This window comes from Colletes latitarsis, chromosome 7, assembly GCF_051014445.1.
Source record: "Colletes latitarsis isolate SP2378_abdomen chromosome 7, iyColLati1, whole genome shotgun sequence".
Lineage (NCBI taxonomy): Eukaryota > Metazoa > Arthropoda > Insecta > Hymenoptera > Colletidae > Colletes > Colletes latitarsis.
In genome coordinates, this window is record NC_135140.1 from 19625433 (window position 1) to 19644841 (window position 19409).

General features: G+C 41.7%; 1 protein-coding gene across 4 annotated transcripts in view; it reads left to right on the plus strand.

Annotated features, from left to right (window-relative positions):
• The window catches only part of Rap1 (RAS oncogene family member Rap1), a 36557-nt gene that overhangs the window by 14457 nt on the left and 2691 nt on the right, over window positions 1-19409 (plus strand). For 2 of the 4 annotated variants that reach the window (XM_076767835.1, XM_076767838.1), the window contains 2 exons: window positions 17423-17697; window positions 18137-18418. In XM_076767835.1, the coding sequence (XP_076623950.1) occupies window positions 17515-17697; window positions 18137-18418 (465 nt within the window). In that variant the 5' untranslated portion in view covers window positions 17423-17514. Of the gene's footprint in view, window positions 1-5065; window positions 5181-17421; window positions 17698-18136; window positions 18419-19409 lie in introns of all 4 variants that reach the window. The other 2 variants (XM_076767837.1, XM_076767836.1) reach the window with 2 other exon arrangements.

Consider the following 19409-nt stretch of genomic DNA (forward strand, 5'->3'; position numbering starts at 1 on the left):
CGTTTAATCATTGCTGAAACAGCTAGCTGCAGACGCCTCACTCGTTGCTTTGGAATTTGACATCGCGCCATAAAGACTCGCAACGTTCGTGAATATTTATCGCTTTAAATGTTTTCGACGAAGAGCTTATTTCGGATTAAAATACAAACGATTCTGTTTATAACAATTTGGTCCGTGCTTAAGAAAAAAAACAGTCCACTATTTTCAGAATTTACATCCGCAGGTCAGAAACATCGATTCCAAATATAGAACGCTTCGATTAGAATGGATTCCGTTTACAGTCGAGATAGTATAGATTTATCGTGATTGTATACAGGTTATTAGCAGCCTAGTGAAAGGATCTAGATCGTACGCGAGACTCTGTTAATAAGGACATGCCAAAGCATTCGCGCTTCTCGATCCTACGATTTCTACGTAATCGTTACATTATTATTTTACTCTGACACGGATAAAAGTAACGGAAAATATTAGAATTCCATAAACACTGTTTTATTTTCATATTTCTGCATTACGGGGTCACTTTTTTAGCGCGTCTCGCGAATTGTTCGTCGACGTGTTTCGAGAGCATGTGCTTGAATCGATATGTTGTTTTAGCCACGCTGAAAATTGTCAAAGAAGCTTTCTAGTCGGGGATTCGAACGCACAAGCTGCTCTAACAGCGTTAAAAGGAGGCCTGTGTACACGAAACACAGGAAACCTGTATTTTCGTCGTGCCAGACGGCAACAGACTCTATTTCATTCTTGCAACCATCGGTGTTGACTCATCTCGATAACAACGCGAAGAATTCCTCGCGATGTACGATCACACCTTGCACGATCGTCTCCGGTTCGTCCGCGACGCGTCAGTAAAATCGAATTAAAAATGTTTTAATTCCATTCCCGCCGTCCAATTTTCTCGACGTATTTTTTCTTCGCGGATAACTTCGCCGACCGACAAGAATTCGAGGCGCCGTTAATTATTCCGTGGCTGACTAACAAGTTTCAATGGAACAACGGTGCTGTGTGACCGTTTTGCCACGAAGCAGAAATGTAAACAGACGTTTGCAAACGCGCCTTTATCTTGACCTCACGATTACATAACGGCTTTCAATTTAAACATTATTGCCACTTTATGTGCCCTTAAGTGTGTCACGCAAAACTCGTTTCGCGATGAATTTTTGCTCGTTGTAATACAAACGTTACATAATTAATTATACTAATGAAAGTCCGAGTCTTTTAGACATGCGTGGGTAAAACGAACTTTTATACTTTGTGTCTTATTTACTGGCGAGAAAAACCACGATTGTGGAAATTAACACGTCGCTGATCGAATAGAGATCTCCCTTCTAAGACGTGACGGACGACTAACCAAGGCTAAGCAAGAAACATTCCGTATAAATATCGAGCTCGGTCTCACAAGAGTTCATAAAAGGCGCGATTTTACTTTCGAAACTTCGTGTCTCTATCGCGAGCATCGAACAAGCAAAATAATAAAATCGAGCCAAGTATCGTCGCGTAATTTTGGGGCAAATTTGCTGCAACAATAAGTAAAATTAGTACTGTACATTGGGAGCATCGAGGAAATAGAATTATTGCGCTATCGATCGTCCCTCTGTGTATTGCCAAAAATATTCCATCCATTTGCTGGACGACCCACTTACCAAAGTAGTATCGCGTTTTCGAAATTTCCAGTCTCGAAATCATGTTTAATTATGATAATTCGATGTAATTTTCAGCGTACGTAAAGAGAGCTCCAGGCGATTTTCAATTAACTACTCGCGCGGAATTATGTTAATTATCGTTTCGATGCCTGTGATTCGAACATTCGGCGTACCTTTTGTGCGGGAATTCTATAGCCGCGTCTATGGTGCATACTCCTGAAACGCCCCTTAGGCGTCCTCCGCGCGTACCGGATCGATCAAAGCCTCATAGGTTATAGCTCTAGAAACCCATCGCATTTATTATAAAAATTACAATTTGTGCCGATTGAACGATTCTTCTTTGAACGATTAACTAAAATATCCAGTTTTCTTCGAACGTAGCAAATTGCTTTCGTCTGTGTAGAGAAGATTCAATGTAATCTGACATTCTGCACAGTGCTGTCGTAGTACGTGGAAGCTACCTCCTCGCGGAAGACTATTATTATTGACTTTTTCATCTCTCTGGTAATTAAGAACGCTGTCAGAGGTCCATTAAAGCATTATGAGCCGCTTTGGCGATGTTAAGAAGCAAGTTTCAGAGCCCATCGCAGCCTCTCAGGCTCCAGGAGAGTTTTAACAATGGCGACAGCCTTGTGCCTAGTCACGGACACAGTTGAGCTCGTGATTATGAAAGTGGCTTGAATCAATAATTTTTTTTTCTTAATATATTTATCCACAATGCTGTTTAGAAGCATAAGGCTAGATTTTTCCAAGTCTCAGGGACGCGTCGCTTTCCAGACGCATCGGTCCGCACACAAAGTTCTTTCCAATCGCGAATGTAACGCTTTATTCGACGAACTGGAGTTTTTTTTTTTACATCGCGTGCAGAAAGAAGACAAAAACTGTAGGTCGATGTGAGAATTTTCGAGAAAATAAAGCAAGGACGCCTGGTGACATCGGTTCGGTGCGCTCGAGTTAAAACTTTTTAATAATGGCGACGGCCTCGAGTTTAGTCATGGACATAGTCGTGCTCGTGATCGTGAAAGCGGCTTAAATCAATATTTTCTTTTAATGTATTTGCAATGTTTCGAACTGTAATTTTTAAGGTCGTCTTTAGCGATATAGAAACGAGGTAGAATATTTAATCGTATTATTACAAAATAGAGCGATGCAAACGAGGAGCTCGATTTTACCAAATTTCTCTACGGCTCCCGCGACGCGTTGCTTTCCAGCCGCATTGGTACGCAGATAAAATTCGCTCGATTCTCGAACCGAACGTTATATTCAGTCGCATTCATAATTACTGGCACAGTTATCGAGTCGCGTTGCAAAGGATTATCGGTGGAAAAGTCGACGTCGAGGGAAATGCAACGCAATATTAATTAACTTCTCAAGTACGGTCATTCTCGCTCGAACTAGTTTCAGAGTTCAGCCAACAAGTGGAATCCAATGTTTATAAAAATAGAATACTATTCTTCGATCGGCGCTAGGTATAAAAGTATTTCTTATTTTATTTTCGGCGCCGGCGAGTGTCAACCGAGCGCTCGGCTCAATTTCGACCCAGTTTCGCTCGTCCATTTCACGCAGATATTTTCAGAATACACGAATTAGATCGTGTCGGGCACATCTGCGCGAAACGTTGTTTTATTTAGCGCCGAGATCACGCTGGAAGCTCTCTTCTAATGCTAACGAACAAATACAAGTCACTTGCGACATTTTAAATATTAAAAAAAAGAAGTTACTTTACAACATTCGCTACTAATATTCAGTAAAAACAACTGTTTATAGTTCTGATCAAATTTAGCTGATCTTTCGTGTTCGCGTCCGTTCAGTTTTCGCATTGTTCTCGAGATATTTAAATGTAAAGTTTCGGAACACCCCGTATAATCCACCAATACGTAAACATATAAATTGGCGCGAGAAGCAGCAAGTATGCAAAGCAGCCCGGGAGTCTGGATAACCGTGCCACCGCGTGGAATTTATCAATTTCAAAACAATTGAATTCCGCCATATTCCCCGCGCTCTAGATCGATATCTCGCAGGGATAACGATCATCGATCCACGGCGGGTCAGCGGTCCCGCAGGCGGGTCGAGTTCCACGCGCTGGCAATCTTACATACCATCACGGTTTCCGGTTCTCGACGACAGTTTCCGGCATCCGCGCGTCACCAATTGGCCGCAGGCACTCTCGTGCTTCTGGGACACGGATTGACCCAGTTGCTTCAGAATCCAGATTCACGATGGGTGGGGGGAGAGGTGCGGGGGAGGGACGGAGGGGGAGGGCTATGGAACGCACAGCGACGAGTGTGTTTCTTTGACATTTCGCGGATCGCTGGCAGGCAGCCGGTTTAATTTACCGGCAGCCGTTTTATTTCCTTCCGACGGACGGGAAACGAAATGAATTCGACCGTGTTCGTAATTACGACGTCAATCCGTTCTTCCTTTCGAAGGAAACGATAGGGTGACTACGTTCAGGAAGCGGGATGAACGTGACCGCTTCGATGTAACAGTAATCCCTCGATATAACGAGCTACGGCCGGGCTTTGCACGTGTCGTTGTATCGAGGCAGGGCGGAGATCTCATTTCGGGAATAGACATCTTTTCACTTCGATCTGAGGACCGAGCAGGCGTTGAAAATTGTGTTCGAAATTGTTCATTAATAAAAATACAAATTTGGATATTTTTTTGTATCTTGGGGAAAGTATCATTAATGGATTCGTGAGCTCGTCCCGGTGAAAATGAGTCCAAAGACGACCTCGTTCGGATCATTTTTAATTATACCTCGATATAACGACACAGGTTGCGTTTTATCGAGGGAGGTAGCGATTCTGTCCCAGAAATCGACTTTTCAACGAATTGTTTTAATGTCGTTAACAATCGTGTATCTGTAATTCCACTGGTTTCTGCGCCCCTAAAACGAAACTAACGATCGTAGAAGATGTAATACAAGAAACTACTGGACCGAGGTAAATCCGGTCAGCGCGGTTGGAATACGAAGAAGGGCTGAAATATAGCAGAAAAATTACTTCCGGTTCAGCTACTCGCTATTTAGCGATATCTTCTCTCCAGGATCGCGGTTGTAATCTATCTGACCATCTATTCCCCGGCTATTTTAGTATGTTCGTTTTCGTTTCTATTTCGACCAAGGAATATCAAGATAAAAATTCGGAAACCTTCCAGAATTACTTAACCTCGTTCAGGAAACCAGAAATTGTTGCCAATGTCAGATGAATTCCACTTTTAAAGTCTATCGACGAACCTCTTGCAGTAACTTAATATAAACAGTTAAAACTATGTAATTAAATGTTTGATGGATTATTTTAAAATATTGAATGTGTGGTTACATTTGAGCGTTCAGTGTTTTCTCGTCGAGTCTCTTTTTCCCTCTTTATTGAAATGTTTTAGTGTCAGATCTCTTGATGTCTTTCTGGTCTTCTTTTTTCCAGGGAAGTGGCGTCGCGATAATTAACAAAAAGAGGGTGCAAGGTTGAACGGGGGTGGCACTCGACTCGAACACGCCTGTAGTGGTTTACCGATAACGTTTTCCTGAATTTCCTGAGGGTGAGTCCTCCCTTGAATTTTTCACCAGCTCGTCTAAATTAGCAGAATTTTGTAGCATTCCATCGATGAAAAGAATTTTCTGCCCGGCGAGCGTGTGAAATTTCCCATTTTTTCGAATTCCCAACAATATCCGTGTCTCGAATCGCTGTCAGTCCTTTACGTAACGTTTATTTGGTGACAGTGGCAAAATATTCCTCGCGAAATTAATTTCTGAAACATTTCCGTTGAACGTGGAATTCTATTTAGTTTTAATTAACAATAAAAAGGTAGAAATGTGCCTTCTACACGCATCGCGAATAATTTCGAACGTTGAATGTTTAAATTGTCATACTCGTCAAGAAACAAATGTTATATGCTTCGTCGAAAAATTTACCCTCATCCCCCACAGATGTAGGGAAAGTTCGCGAGAAATCATTTAATCCTGAAAGCAATTTCTATCACGGCGTGGAACTTGAGTTAGTATTCGCAGTACAGGCAGAGAGCGACTTATTCGCTTGGCTGATCCGACATTTTTCTCATTTTTATTTTTATTTCCGAGCCACTGAAATAAATTGCACTTAGTAAGTGCTCGCGAGAGTAATTTTTCCGCGGAGATATTGCTATTATACAATTTTTCCTTGAGATCACTTAACTCTGAAAAAAAAAACGTATATAAACCCGCGAGCTTTCAAACGCAACATTTCAGTTTATTTTCCTTTTTTAGTCGTTTTTTTTTTCTCGAATCCACTTCAATTTCGTGATAATTATTACATCATCGGAGCCATTCGATATCTTGAACAAGAATTGGATAAATTTCTTTTGAAATTTTGTATATCAAAAGCGAGAAATTCGATATTTTCCAACCAAGCGAAAATTCTGTATCAATACCGTCCGCTTTTTCTCTTTTCATGAGATATAGTAAACGCATAATTGGCCCTTTTGAGAGATATTGAACGACATAACGGCACCATTGAAGGGTCTGACACGTCGGGAACGAGCATCGACTGGGTTGTATGGTTTACCAGGTTCGTAAAAGGGATACGTCGAAGTCGCGAAAAGTCCGATAGTTCCGTCATTAATTCTGCTTCGTTAGAAGTTGGAGTACTACCCCTCCACTCTCCCTTCTCGAGAGACTCGAATTAATTCTGTTTTGCAGGAGAAGAGCGCTGCAGTGCAGCCAATTGCATCCTCGAGTGTCTCGAGACCGTGTTTCACCTTGTTCCTTCGTCCGTAATTAACATAAATAATCGAGGTAGGAACGTTTCGACGGGGTTTGTTGTCCCTTTATCGCGCGGGGGTTGGTTCTTCGGGAAATACGAGTTCTGAAAATTCGTAAATGCTCGTTCTGCGATTATTATTCTTCCGTTGAGACTGTGCGATTAAGTGTATCGTACGATACGGTCGTTGGTTGACTCTTTTAACACCCAGAGCCGAAGAAATCAAGGAATTATCTTGTGAACGGAGAAAAACATCGTGGAAAGAAATTGTTTAAGATAGGAGGCCTTTGACCCAGGTTATAAGAAGTTTGTCTTACACCGAGAGGCGTTAATCTCTAGGAAAATGAAAGAACAGTTTTTTCATTTAACGTAAAAACTTCTTAGATGTTTATTTTATTGCGAGAATCTTCAAGAATAAAATTTTGAACTTAAAATTCGATGTAAAGAATAGAAATGAAAATGTTCGTGCACCAGAAAGGCTAATGAACAGACTTGGGCAAATGTTTCCTGAAATAATTCAAAGTACAGCAGTCCGTTTCTACGTCGGTAGCTAGTGTGACGGAAGAAAGGAAAAATAGACACGTTTCCTCTTTTCTCTTCTCGCGAGGGTGCTTTCCCCTTGATAGTAACGCGAACTGTGATTTTTCTGAAGAGGGCAGACATCAGTCTCCGTATCTCCGAGGGGATGAAGTGCAGCGAAGGCTGATTATCTCCACAGTAAGTCGTATAATCCGGACTCGTTAGCAGGAATTACGGAATAAGCGAAATTCTCCTGTAATAGAATATTTTGAAAATTCTATTCGCCCACGCATTTTTCCCCCTCGTAGTTTCAAAATGTTTCGACGAATGGTCAAACCGTTGGATAGCTAGAAACCCGATACAAAATGATCATTCTCCTTTTTACCGACGGAGGATACAGTACAGTACCCCTTCTACTCGAAAGAAACTATTTTACCCCGCATAAACAAGTCCACCATTCAAAGTAAAATTTTTTTATCGTCGACATCTTCGTGAAAGTATTACCATCGAATTGTCGAGGTTCTCCCGATTAAATCGAGCCCAAACACGGCTTCGTTCGGACAATGTTTACTTACACGTTATTCTAATCAATTTTGGAAAACTGAAAATCTCGTGCGATCAAAAGTTGTCCGAACAGGGTCGTGTTTGGACTCATTCTCATCGGGAAAGCCTCGCCAATGCGTCGGGGACACTCTGACGAAGATATAAAAAATATAAAAATTATAATTAGTAGCTATTGTAAATTGTATTAAGATTCTAATGGCGCAATGGCGTGCAGTGATAGAAAAATCAAATTTTGGAAATGTAGATGAATGGGCACCGGTGACCTTTGGAGTCACACGTTGTAAAAGCAAACTAGAGATGCACCTGGTGAGTAGCCGCAGGTTGTTTGATAGGAGTGTAAGCGGCCCTGACCGGCCAAAACATTTGGCGCGCACTTCAGTCAATGGAGATCCCGGGAATCCTTTTTCGCGGTCGCCCGAAGTGTTTCGTGCACGACGATATGACGCAGAAATCATTTGGAGATGAAAAATGGACGGTGAGAGCACTCTTCACTTCGCTCTTACCTTACGAACGCCGAGTCCCTGTGACACAGTTTCGCACAATAGAGTAGTCCACCGCTTTTACCGAGGCTCTGCGCCATTCTTTTTCATTCTTAAAGGCCGGCCTCGCGGGCTTGTGTTCATTTTTAATCGTCGTCCCTCTCAGACTGGCCGCGTAACAATTCCTCGATATTCCCTGGCGCGTTAATCTCCCACCGAATTCTTTTGTTTCATCATTCAGTAGTTGAATTTTTAATAGCCAGGGACACCGATGTTGGCGCTTCGACAAGGCCTAGTGTGAAGATTTTTCCACTTATTTGAATGGAATTTAATAGCAACCGGGCTTTGGAAGCTCGACAAAATTTTTATCGAAGAAAAGATTAATTAAAAGTTCACCGTCGTCTGTCTTTATTTGTACCGAGGGTTTTGGTTGATATTCATGATCGAGCAATAATTCGCAAGTCAAATTTCGCGCAAGAGAAATTAAAATTTGCGTATCGACAGAAACGTATCGCGACGCGAATCATTCCACTTTTTCCTGCAATAATAGCCGCCTCGGAACGGTAGCCTCGCAATTTTCGCGAGCATCGAGAGTATCGGACCTTCGTCTAGCTTTAAAAGCTCATAATTGCGCGGTTTCCGAATCAATGAACCGTTAATTGGTTTCCAGAATAATCCAAAGAAGAGCAGGCACGACAATCGACGCGGCGAACAATTGCGCATCTCCAAAGCTTGGCCAAAATGTGACTAAAGAATCTTTTAATCCAATTAACCGTGCCGCGGCGTAATTGTATATTTGCAATTAATCTCGCTGCAAAGTAGTCGGGAGCGATCGATGGACCATGAAGCACGCTCGCGACACGCCTCTCGACCGACATGTCTGCTCGAGGATCGAACTTTTATTTATTTGCATTTTTTATTTCTTCTAAATTTTTGTATTTTTTTCCCCCCATTCCGGAAGTGGACTCGAGCTCTTCGACAGAGCTTCTTCGCGTTACTCTCGCCGCGACTCTGATGAACTTTGATCAACCTTCATCGCCTTTAATTAAACGCATCAGTGTCAAGACGTCCACTCGAGACAATTGCAGCCTCGGAATGCACAGGCATGCGGAGCCAGGAGTGCCTTCTTCGCCGAATAAAAATTAGCCTTGCAAGGCAAAGTGTATCGATTCTTTCTCGGCGACACTTTCTCGCGTTCACGCTTGAAAGATGACTTCCATTATGCCGGTGTCAGCCAAAGAAAGGATTTCGAAGACCTCCCGGCAGTTGTCCTGTCGAAGGGAACTCCTCTTCTCCCTTTGGTTGACTTAGTCGATGGCTTGGCTACTTAGAGTTCAGCGGCATTCAACGAAAGTAGCGACGGCCTCGAGTGTATCGCGTGAATTTTTGTTTGGCGATCAGATTTACTTCGAGCACTTCATCGATATTTTCAACTGGTGGAAACGATAATACGATTCTTCCTTGCGTAGTCTGCAGCATACAGTTTTAGAATTAGAAAATATTCGAGAGTAGCGATGGGTTCGAGTGCATCACTATTCTTTACTTTCCTTCGATTATGACTTGAACGTTCGAAATTCGAAAGTATTTAACGAAAACAGTGTCGAATACTATAAACAGAATATCGAATAAGAACATTGTTGGACAACCAATCCTAAACCGTTTCGAATACGTTGCTGCGAGTGTTCTGGTCCGTAGGCGTAAGCTCTAGAGAATGGAAGCTCTCAATTTGTCGAATTTCTCCCACCGGTTGACCCTATTCTTACGTCAGTTCTACCGTACCCAGCGGAGGCGAGTGACGAAATTATCGAATAGGAGCGAACCATTTACGGTAAACAACCACAATCGACGAAGTTCCGCCTATGTTCCGTTAACGAAATAATTGATTAGCTTTAACGAAATTTCCACGGTGCTCTCTCGACCGGGTGAATTCGATGCAACTCTAGTCCCGGGGAACGTCATACGTCGGGAATAAAGGGGTCGGCACTTTGAATTCTGTTAGGCGAATTACGCTCGGATGGAGGGGTTCCTACGGTATTAATTCGCCAAATGGACGCGGCCGGTTCCCCCGGAAAAGTCTGGGAAATTCCGGCGAATCAAGACGCTGTTCGCGAATCGATTTTTAATCGCGCTTTTCGAGTCTTCGTTTCGAGAGCGACTAAAATATTCTCGGTCGCGTTTATGGGTGTCTGCGACGCTATCAACCAGCCACATCCACGTGCGTACATCGCATCGACATACTTTCAGACCTGTCATCCACAAAACTTTCGGAACAACCCTCGTAAACCCGAGAAAAATCGCTTCCCTACTTTTACTTCGTCCCTCGAATCTCAAACCAGCATCCTCCAACCCTGGTGGAAGGAATATAGCGAGGTACTCGAGGCGAACTCGAGCGGGGGCGGCCATTTTGAATATTTTGGGGCCGATTAGAAAATTACAGTGTACTCGTCTAGTCGAGAAATCGCGATTGTCGATCGAGAAAAGGTAAAACACTGGACTTTCGATTATTTACGCTGTGTTCAGATATCATGGAGGATAGAATCCTAGGGATTTGTAGATCGTCTTATCTTCTATTCTTTTCCCAACCTCCCGCCATTTTTTCCAACCATGTATGTAATTCGAGCTTCGATCGCTCGCTCTATTTTTCTCTGTTTACGCTTCAGTCTGCATCAGAACGTGCCGATAATGCGAAAAGAACGCTCGCGTTTTATTTATAACCGGGCCTGGTTCGATCGAGAGAGGTAGAGGAGGGGGGAGGGTTCGCAGTGGACCACCGAAAGTGCCGCTTAGCCGAATATCTCGAGGCTTCCTCGATAAAATCCGCCGAACACGGCCAAAATGGACGACCGTGAAGTTCTTAAAACGAGCTGTACTTTGAACTCTCTTACCAATAATTAATAGCGATTCGAGGAAGTTCTGGAAGTCGGAAACAAAGGCAGTTTTCCGTGAAGTTTCGCTCGGGGATAGTCTTAACGCGCGTTTCTTATTCGTCAGACTCTATAATAAGAATAGTTTATGTCCCCCTTCGAGCAGTATGAAAAATAGCTTTTCCTCTCTGGTCGTCCTGTGCTCCTCAAATAGACAAAGGTGTCTTTTAATCGTTCTGAAGACAGATTCGATCAAACCTGTAGTAGAATTTTTAGCCACTAGTTGGCGCATCTTTCTCAGGGTTCGATCTAAGGTTCCTCTTATAGACGGTTCCCATTTGGGAGGGGCGTCTATAGCAGGGCTCGCTACAACCTCTAATATATAATAGTTTATTAACTACAGAGTAAACAAATTATATCGATTTTTCGACAGAAATCTTCGATGTGTAAAATATTTCATCGCTAAGAATAGTTTCGAATCTGTTACTAGATTAAGGCTATGCTAACACGCGGATCAGTATGCAGGCGTAGTTTATCGTTTGAACAGTCTCCTATCTCATACAATTTGGACCAAACTCGCTAACAAGAGACTCGTTTTACCGAAATTGTACTCAAACATGGAACAAATTTAACAGTGGGTTTCTCCGGATCACCCGGTGACCCAGATAACTTCGCGATCATCCTAAATATCAATATTAATAAAGGTAATTTTATTTGCTCGTTGGTGTACCTCAGAGATTATTTTAACGTCGACAAGATGGTCCGGCGGAGTACCCAGAGGATAAAATTAATTTTTGTTAATCGCGTTCCCGTTCGTAGCGTTGTTTGTTTAAATTTCGACCACGTTCCGCGGAGTAGTGCGCCGACGGAGCCTCGAATTTCGGCTGGGAAAAGGGTGGCGGGACTAGGAGTCGCAATAACTGGGTCACCGGTCGAACGTTCTCTCCCTCTGCGGACGTATGCGGATACCGATATATTTTCCCCGACCGGGAAAAAGTTTTTTGGACGCCGTCCAAAGGGTTCGATCGCGTCACGATCCCCGTCGACTTGTTGCTGATGCGCGAGCTGCGATTTAATCAACCCCCAGATTGATTTTGTCTCCACGTTCCACGTGGAAGAATCTGCGAGCTCCGTGGTTCTTTTATCGTCCACGAGCCTCGTCGAGACCTTTCGATGGTTCGACTTTTGCAATAGGGACGCGATATCTTTCGAGGGATACGTGGACCAAACCGGGGGTTGGAGGAATCGATCGACTCGAGATCGAGGAATTAAGTCTCCCTGTTCCTCGAATAAAATTTGCCCAACCGTTCAACCGTGTCAACAGCGAAGATTTCATCCAGCCACTGTCTGACTCTTTCACGCGTGGGGGGATTTGTCTAGCAGACGCTGCCTCGAGTCACATTTTCATACGCGGTCGGACGATTTATCTAGCAAACTCCGCGTTAAGTCACGCTCTCGTATGTGCTGGAGGGATTTATCCAACGGATCCTCGCATTCTCACCTGTGGCTGAAGGATAATATCTAGTAGACACTGTTTAAAGCCGTGTTCCTCAAATATCGCCGAGGAATATTTCTAGAACGCTTTGTCTTACGTCTCTCCGTGTGTGCTTGAAGGATTTATCGAACACCTTAAACCGCGTTCTCACGCGAGAACAGAACGAGTTTACATCCTACCAAACATTTTACCTGGACTCAAAGCAATTTCCATTTTTTATTACTAGCATCTTCCATAAAATTTTAGAAGCCTTTGTTTATAGTCTGTTGGCCCCGTCCATGGGGGTTAAACGGCGATGAAATCGTTTGTCTGTGGAAGTCGAAGAACCTGAACGCCCCAGTGCTCTGTTGGGAGCAAGTTTCGCGTCGTTCTTCAATATTATCGGCCTCTCTCCCCCTCGATTCTCGTCACCCTTCCGGTACAGACTTCGTCTGTGTGCGCGGGCAAATGGAATCGTTGAACTCATAGACCGTCTTCCTTCCCGGATGGAAGCTACTCCGGCACTCCAGGCTCTAACCCCAGCGAAGCTGGAAACGCTTAAACCCTTGATTGGCTGCGCGGTTTCGCGCTGAAGGGTCGGCTGAACCGAAAACACGTCGCGTTCTGCGTCACTTCTGTCGTCATCGTGGAAGATACTTTGTTGCTCGTTGATGTGCTCAGACTGTAGGAAGATTCTTCCGTTTCTTTCGTTCCAGGGACGGATCCACGGGGTGGGATGGAGGCAATCATCCCTCTCCTCCTCAAGAATATTTAACATGTGCAACATGGGGCGTTACACGCAATTTTTCATTCAATTTCAAAAATTTATCCCTGATTTTAACGGTTCAAAGCATAGAATATTCTTTTAATACACCCATGTTCAAACGCTGCAAACTTTTGCATCCCCCTAAAATAAACGTTTTTGGATATAAATAAAAAATTGTGGAGTTAGTTGTTTAGGCTATTGTTGGATAAAAATATTAATAAATAGACTGTTAACGAATTTTAAATAGCGCGAGAGAAGGTTCAAATATATATTTTTACATGTTTCGCACCCTCCTCCCAAAGCAAGCCTTCCGGATCCACCCCTGTTTGGTTCACCCTTCGCAAGTGTAACGCGGGTGAACAGTGGGAGTAAGAAATAATTTATATAGTCTTTTATGAGCATTTCTCGGAAATACAAACATGGTTTCCAAGACTGTCTTCTTGCGATTAAACCTGGACAACTGGATATCAAATAGGGAGGTTTGGGAAATTTTTTAAAATTTCAAATCGTTCTAAAAAAATTATTTTCGGGTGCGGGGGTCCAGTACAATCATCTTTCGTGAATAAACATATCCTCGAAATCCTACGCACTTTCGAGAAAAAAATTTTTTACTAAAAATATAATGTGTGTTCATTTCTGTAATTTGTTGGTAATGTTTGCGAATGGCACTAAAATGGTAATGGGGCTCTAAAGTCCCAGAAAAATGTGCCGAAAAAATACATTGATCTTTTCAGAACGATTTGAAATTTTTTATTTTTGTCGAAAAATTTGTCCACTTATTGAATTTTTTTCTCGGAACTGGGTAGGATTTCGAGGATATGTCTATTCACCAAAAATGATTGTAATTGACCCCCGTAACCGAATATAATTTTTCCAGAACGATTTGAAATTTTTTAATTTAATTGTTACTAACTTTTTAGCGAAGCTTCCATCAACAGATTGGTATTCTTGATTTTCGTCTTATTTTGGCCTCTAGAATCCCCCTATTTGATTTCCCGGCATTGCTCCAGTCCCGACTACCCCGGATAATCGAAATTTTACTGTAGGGTTTATTAATAGTGAGCTGTATCGACAAATTCTACAAATAGGAAATTACACTCAAACAACAAATTACCACCAAAATAGGATCTGCTAGTCAAAGAACTTATTAATAAGATCTATTTTCGGATTTGGATCGAGGGACAACATATTTTAGAAACGTGTTTGTCTTTCCAGGAAGTGGTCGTGAATATATTAATAGCAGATTGGGATTTATCTTTGTTTTGTTATGTATTATTGATAAGGAAGTGTCTGTGTATGTATTTTGTTTGTTTTTATGTTTAATGAATTATCCCGTGACCGTAATGGCTGTGTCGCGAACGTTCGAATTCATCTGTCGCATCGTAAGATTCACTTTTAATTCGGACTCGAGCGCTCGTAGTATCTTTGAAAGGGACGCGGTAGCGTAAGCGGTCCCATTCATAAACCTAAAATCAATGACGAATCGGTGAAAAGAAATCCGCGGCCGCGGATTGGTCGAGCCTCGTCGCCATGATGGCATCGCTGGCCAATCGGCGTACGCCTTGTTTTCCCGTACTCGTGGCGGATTCTCTCTTTCTAGCTCGCAAATTCCTGCGCTTTTAATCTCTTCTGGGCTGCATGCAATCTACCTAGACATTAAGATTAAACTTTTATACGACATAATTAATTTTTAAAAATAATAAATATCCTCCGTCTCCATCCATTTCGCGTTCAGAGAAAGGAAAAGTATTTATTAAGGTCTTAGACTCCCATTCAAGCCTATTGACACAGGTGCAAGATATGTGTAAAGATAATAGAACAGTACAAGAAAACACATAATTTCAGTACTATTTTTATTCAAGATAATAATCATAAATTACAATTATTTTTTCATTTATTTAGCACATTGTGTCTTGAATTTCGATAAATAGCGAATATATAATAGAGCAATTCGAAAAGCAGGTACTCATCGTATATGGATTATCCTAAAAATCTAATCAAAATATCCTTGTAATTACTAAAATTCACGTACATAATTTGCCAGTTTAATTTCGTTCATCGAATCTCAAGTTACTCGAGGCACACGAGGAATATTATTAATTTATTTTAACCAAAGAAAAAAATTCAGTCTCGAAGGGGTTAAAGTCTTAATTGTGTAATTATTTTCGGAGACGAGCGCGATATTATGCGCGGCGACTGAGGAAATTAATTAAAATTCATGCTCGCGTTTCACTCAGGGCTTTTCGAAAGATCGTCGAGAAATTGGGTAGCAGTAAATCGATCGCTGACACTGGCGTATCAAATAATAACGGACTTCCCGTGACTCCATTTCCTCTTTTAAATCATCGAAACCGGGAAACGATCCTACGCGAGATTTTTTATATCAAAGGAGAAGTATAGGTACTGTGAAGTATCAGGAAAAATATAAATATTAAAACTCGAGGAGACCACACCTTAAAAATAAATTTTGTTAGAGTATCGCACAGTTTTATATTATGTATAATTGGCGCCAAAATTAAACTTCACAAATAATTCAAGCGTAGGTGTTCGTACTATTCTTGTTTGCTGAAACGACGAATGCTAACAACGAAACATTCACTATAGACAAAAAATGTCGTTCCACGAGATCCCTTCGCTGCAATCCTACCGAGTTTGTCTACTTTTTAAGACAAATGGCGCATTGCGTGCACGAAGCAGGCGCAGTGCGCTAGTTAAACGACGGAACGAACGAAGAAACTTCGAAAGCTGCTCGCGATCATATTTCCATCAATTTTACGCCATTTTTTAAAAGTTCCGTGCACCTAAATGCTTCAAAAAAAAAAGTTGCCCTTTTGTTCCCCGAAGCGTTACGTTGACATTTACATAATTAATAATATTGATTACTTTCATTGAAGTCGGTGAGAAGTTAATTACTTTTTGAGTACTTTGTCGATCGAGTAGCAAAGTCGTGATTAAAGCTTTCATCGATCAGTTAATGCAATCATTATTATCCGTACAGTGTACACTTTTAATCTATCTGATAACCAGTTGTATAAAAATAAAGAAATAGGTGTTCGTAAATTAAAGATTTTTGAAAAAGTGAAACTATCGAATTGTTCAACAGATTTCCTGGTGTCGAACATTTTTTACATACCGGAAACGCTCCCTAGCCCGGAAATTGTTGCGATTCGAATCAGAATTTTGGTTCATCGTATGTGTATATAGGCAATCGGTTTCAGGGGTAGTTTTATGCATTTTTTGGTACCGGAAACTCTGTCGTTTTATTAACAAAGAATTCTGCGTAAAATACATTATATTTGGCGGGTTTTCTCAATATTTATAAACACCCGATACATTGTTCATTTTAACGCGCAGGACAAACAGTGAAAACACTTTTAAAGCATTTGCATGAACACAGAATAAAATAGAAACATTTTGGAATCTCCAGTCTTGCAAAGAAAACTTTAGAATTCTCTTTGATACTACAAAGAGAAATGTTTAAAAATTATAGAAAAATTTTCGAAGTCTTTATTTGATCGCAAGTAATTGCATTTTAAGAGAATATAAAGCGGCACGAGCCGTCGAAGTTTCATTTTTATTATACGAAAAACATCTTTCTAATTAACGCGTAAAAATAAGAGCGGCGATAATTCAAAAGGGGCTGCGTCTGGTGATTTACAATAATTATTACCACCGTCCATTTCGGAAAGGGAACCGGAAACGCGACGTTTTATTGTTCCATAGTTCGCGGAAAAAGTGGGTGAAACCCTCCGGCAGCCATCTTTCATTTACAAACAAAGCATCGGAGGGAAAAAGTTTCCGAGGCGAGGACAACGAAAGGTGAAAAAAATCCCGCGAAATTCGCGTGGCGTGCTCTTTGTCATTCGCCGTAAATGAAATTTTGTGATTCTAGCGTGCCTCCGGGCGACAGGCGAATTCTCTTTTTACACCTATAAATGTCGATTAACAGAATTTAAATTAAATCGGCACGTTTTCGTTTTATTGTGCCGAAGATTGACGCTCGAAAATTCAACGTAATTGTAATTGAAAAAAAAATTTTCTCTTCGAACGAATAAGCAGCACCTGTGTCTCTCGAGTTGCAACAAATTTCTATCTCCCAGGTTATTAAAAGTTGCTCCCTTTCGTTGGCGTACTTTCGGTCGAATTATTACAATTTTTGTTTGTTCTGGTTGTTGCAAGTGTCTCTCAGGTTACAGCGATCTTGTTCCACTAGTTGGTCTGTTTCTCAGGTTGTTCTTTGATTTCAGTTCCATGTTTCTAATAATGCGAGGAATAGTTTAGGTGTTCCCCTCTAAGTGGTCCAAACGCCACCATTCTGTTTAACAATTTTTATGAATTATCGGTCGACGATAAAGGGAATTGTTTCCATTCTGTTTGCAGGTCCGTTCGACTGAACCAACGAGGAGCAAAAACGTGGCGGATTCGGTGACCCCTCGGCTGTGACCAGGCGCACAGAGAATTAGGGCAGGGAAATGCGTGAATATAAAATAGTGGTGTTGGGTAGTGGAGGCGTAGGCAAGTCCGCCCTCACTGTCCAGTTCGTTCAAGGAATCTTCGTGGAGAAGTACGATCCTACGATCGAGGACAGCTACCGCAAACAGGTCGAGGTCGACGCACAACAATGTATGTTAGAAATCCTAGACACAGCCGGAACGGTGAGTTTTTCCACGTCTGCGAGCACACCATTCTCGCGGTTTCGTTGCTTCTCTGTCATTTATTTAAAAGAAAGTGTTCCCGTTTTTCTCGAGTTCATTTTTAGCCTGTTTTCAGTTATCAAAATATTAATATTTTAATCCTCTATAACCCAGCGTGACTCTAAAATCACATCGTTATCTACGTTCTCCAAGTCTGATTTAATCGGTATAAAACTACTGGTTTTATGTTTACTTAAATTTACCTTGCAATTCATAGCTCCTTATTAGTATTTATCAATGCTGATACTGCATAAGCTTGTTCAGAAGCCAAACACAACTTGGACTATAGAGGGTTAATACTGCTTTGTTGCTTCAGAAATGTTTCGGGTCGAATCGAGAACAGAATGTTTGTTTGAGAGAGAGAAGCAGTGAATTATAAATAGGTTGTTTATCTTTGCAGGAGCAATTCACAGCCATGAGGGACCTTTACATGAAAAATGGCCAGGGATTCGTGTTAGTGTACTCGATAACGGCGCAGTCCACGTTCAACGACCTGCAGGACCTCAGAGAGCAGATCCTGCGGGTAAAGGACACCGATGACGTGCCGATGGTGCTGGTGGGCAACAAGTGCGACTTGGAAGACGAGAGGGTAGTGGGCAAAGAGCAGGGCGTCAACCTTGCCCGGTCATTTAGCTGCGCGTTTATGGAGACCTCCGCCAAAGCCAAAATTAATGTTTACGATGTGAGTAGAAGCAGGCTGTATTCCTCACAGACCCGTCTGTCTTTTGTCCCTGTGGATGGTGTAGGTGTAACTTTGAAGGGATGCTAATTCTCGGACGACAATAAGCTGACACTGTACAATAGAATATATTGCATGATCCCTTAATGGAATAGAATTCATTAAAAGTGACGACTATTCTCCCTTAAAACTTTGATTTTTCTACAAATTGACTTGGCAGAAATCGAGAAAACATCGTTATTGTGCAGAAATAAGTTTCTTAGACTTCTAACAATTAATCCTAAGCATTCTAGCAATTATCTTCGTGAGCAGTGTTATTAAATTTCTTTGTTATCCGCAACGAATGCTACAATTTTTTTATATAATATGCACCAGCCACTTCCAAGGCTGTTGGGTGTCAGTCCGAATGATTGAAGTGTGCTGTCGGCGAACGAGCGACGCATTTGATTCGATGCTTCGTGAGTTTTTAAAAATGGCTAACTCACTGTTACAGAATAACAGTAGTCTGTTCAAGGGGCCATTGTTGTTTTCTAATTAGTGTGACGTGTGGGAGTTCAAGACCGTTACGAAGGCCGAGATATTCTAATTGAATGTGGGAATGCAACTGCGCTGAGTGTGGGAGTGCGGTTCGCCACTTACAACTCCCAGTCGCTAGCTTCTAACACGTTGATTGTGTGTGATTCTAACACGTTGATTCCATTCCTATTTCCATAATTGACTAATCAAGTAACAGAGAAAATGTTTCTGCCTTAAGAACTCGATTTTAATTTAAAAACTCCGCGAATCCATTTCGAAGAATATTCATTCTTATAATCGGGGTGCTTAATATAACTGTTTTTATATTAAGTGCATTCCTACTTTAAATAATCTCTAAATATTTTAAATGGTTTCCCTATTGGTGCCATTTCTATTGCTCAAACTCCTTGAATCATAAGTAAGAGGTTCACTGCCAATTAGTATGGACTGAAATCTCCATTTTGCCTCAGGTGAAAGT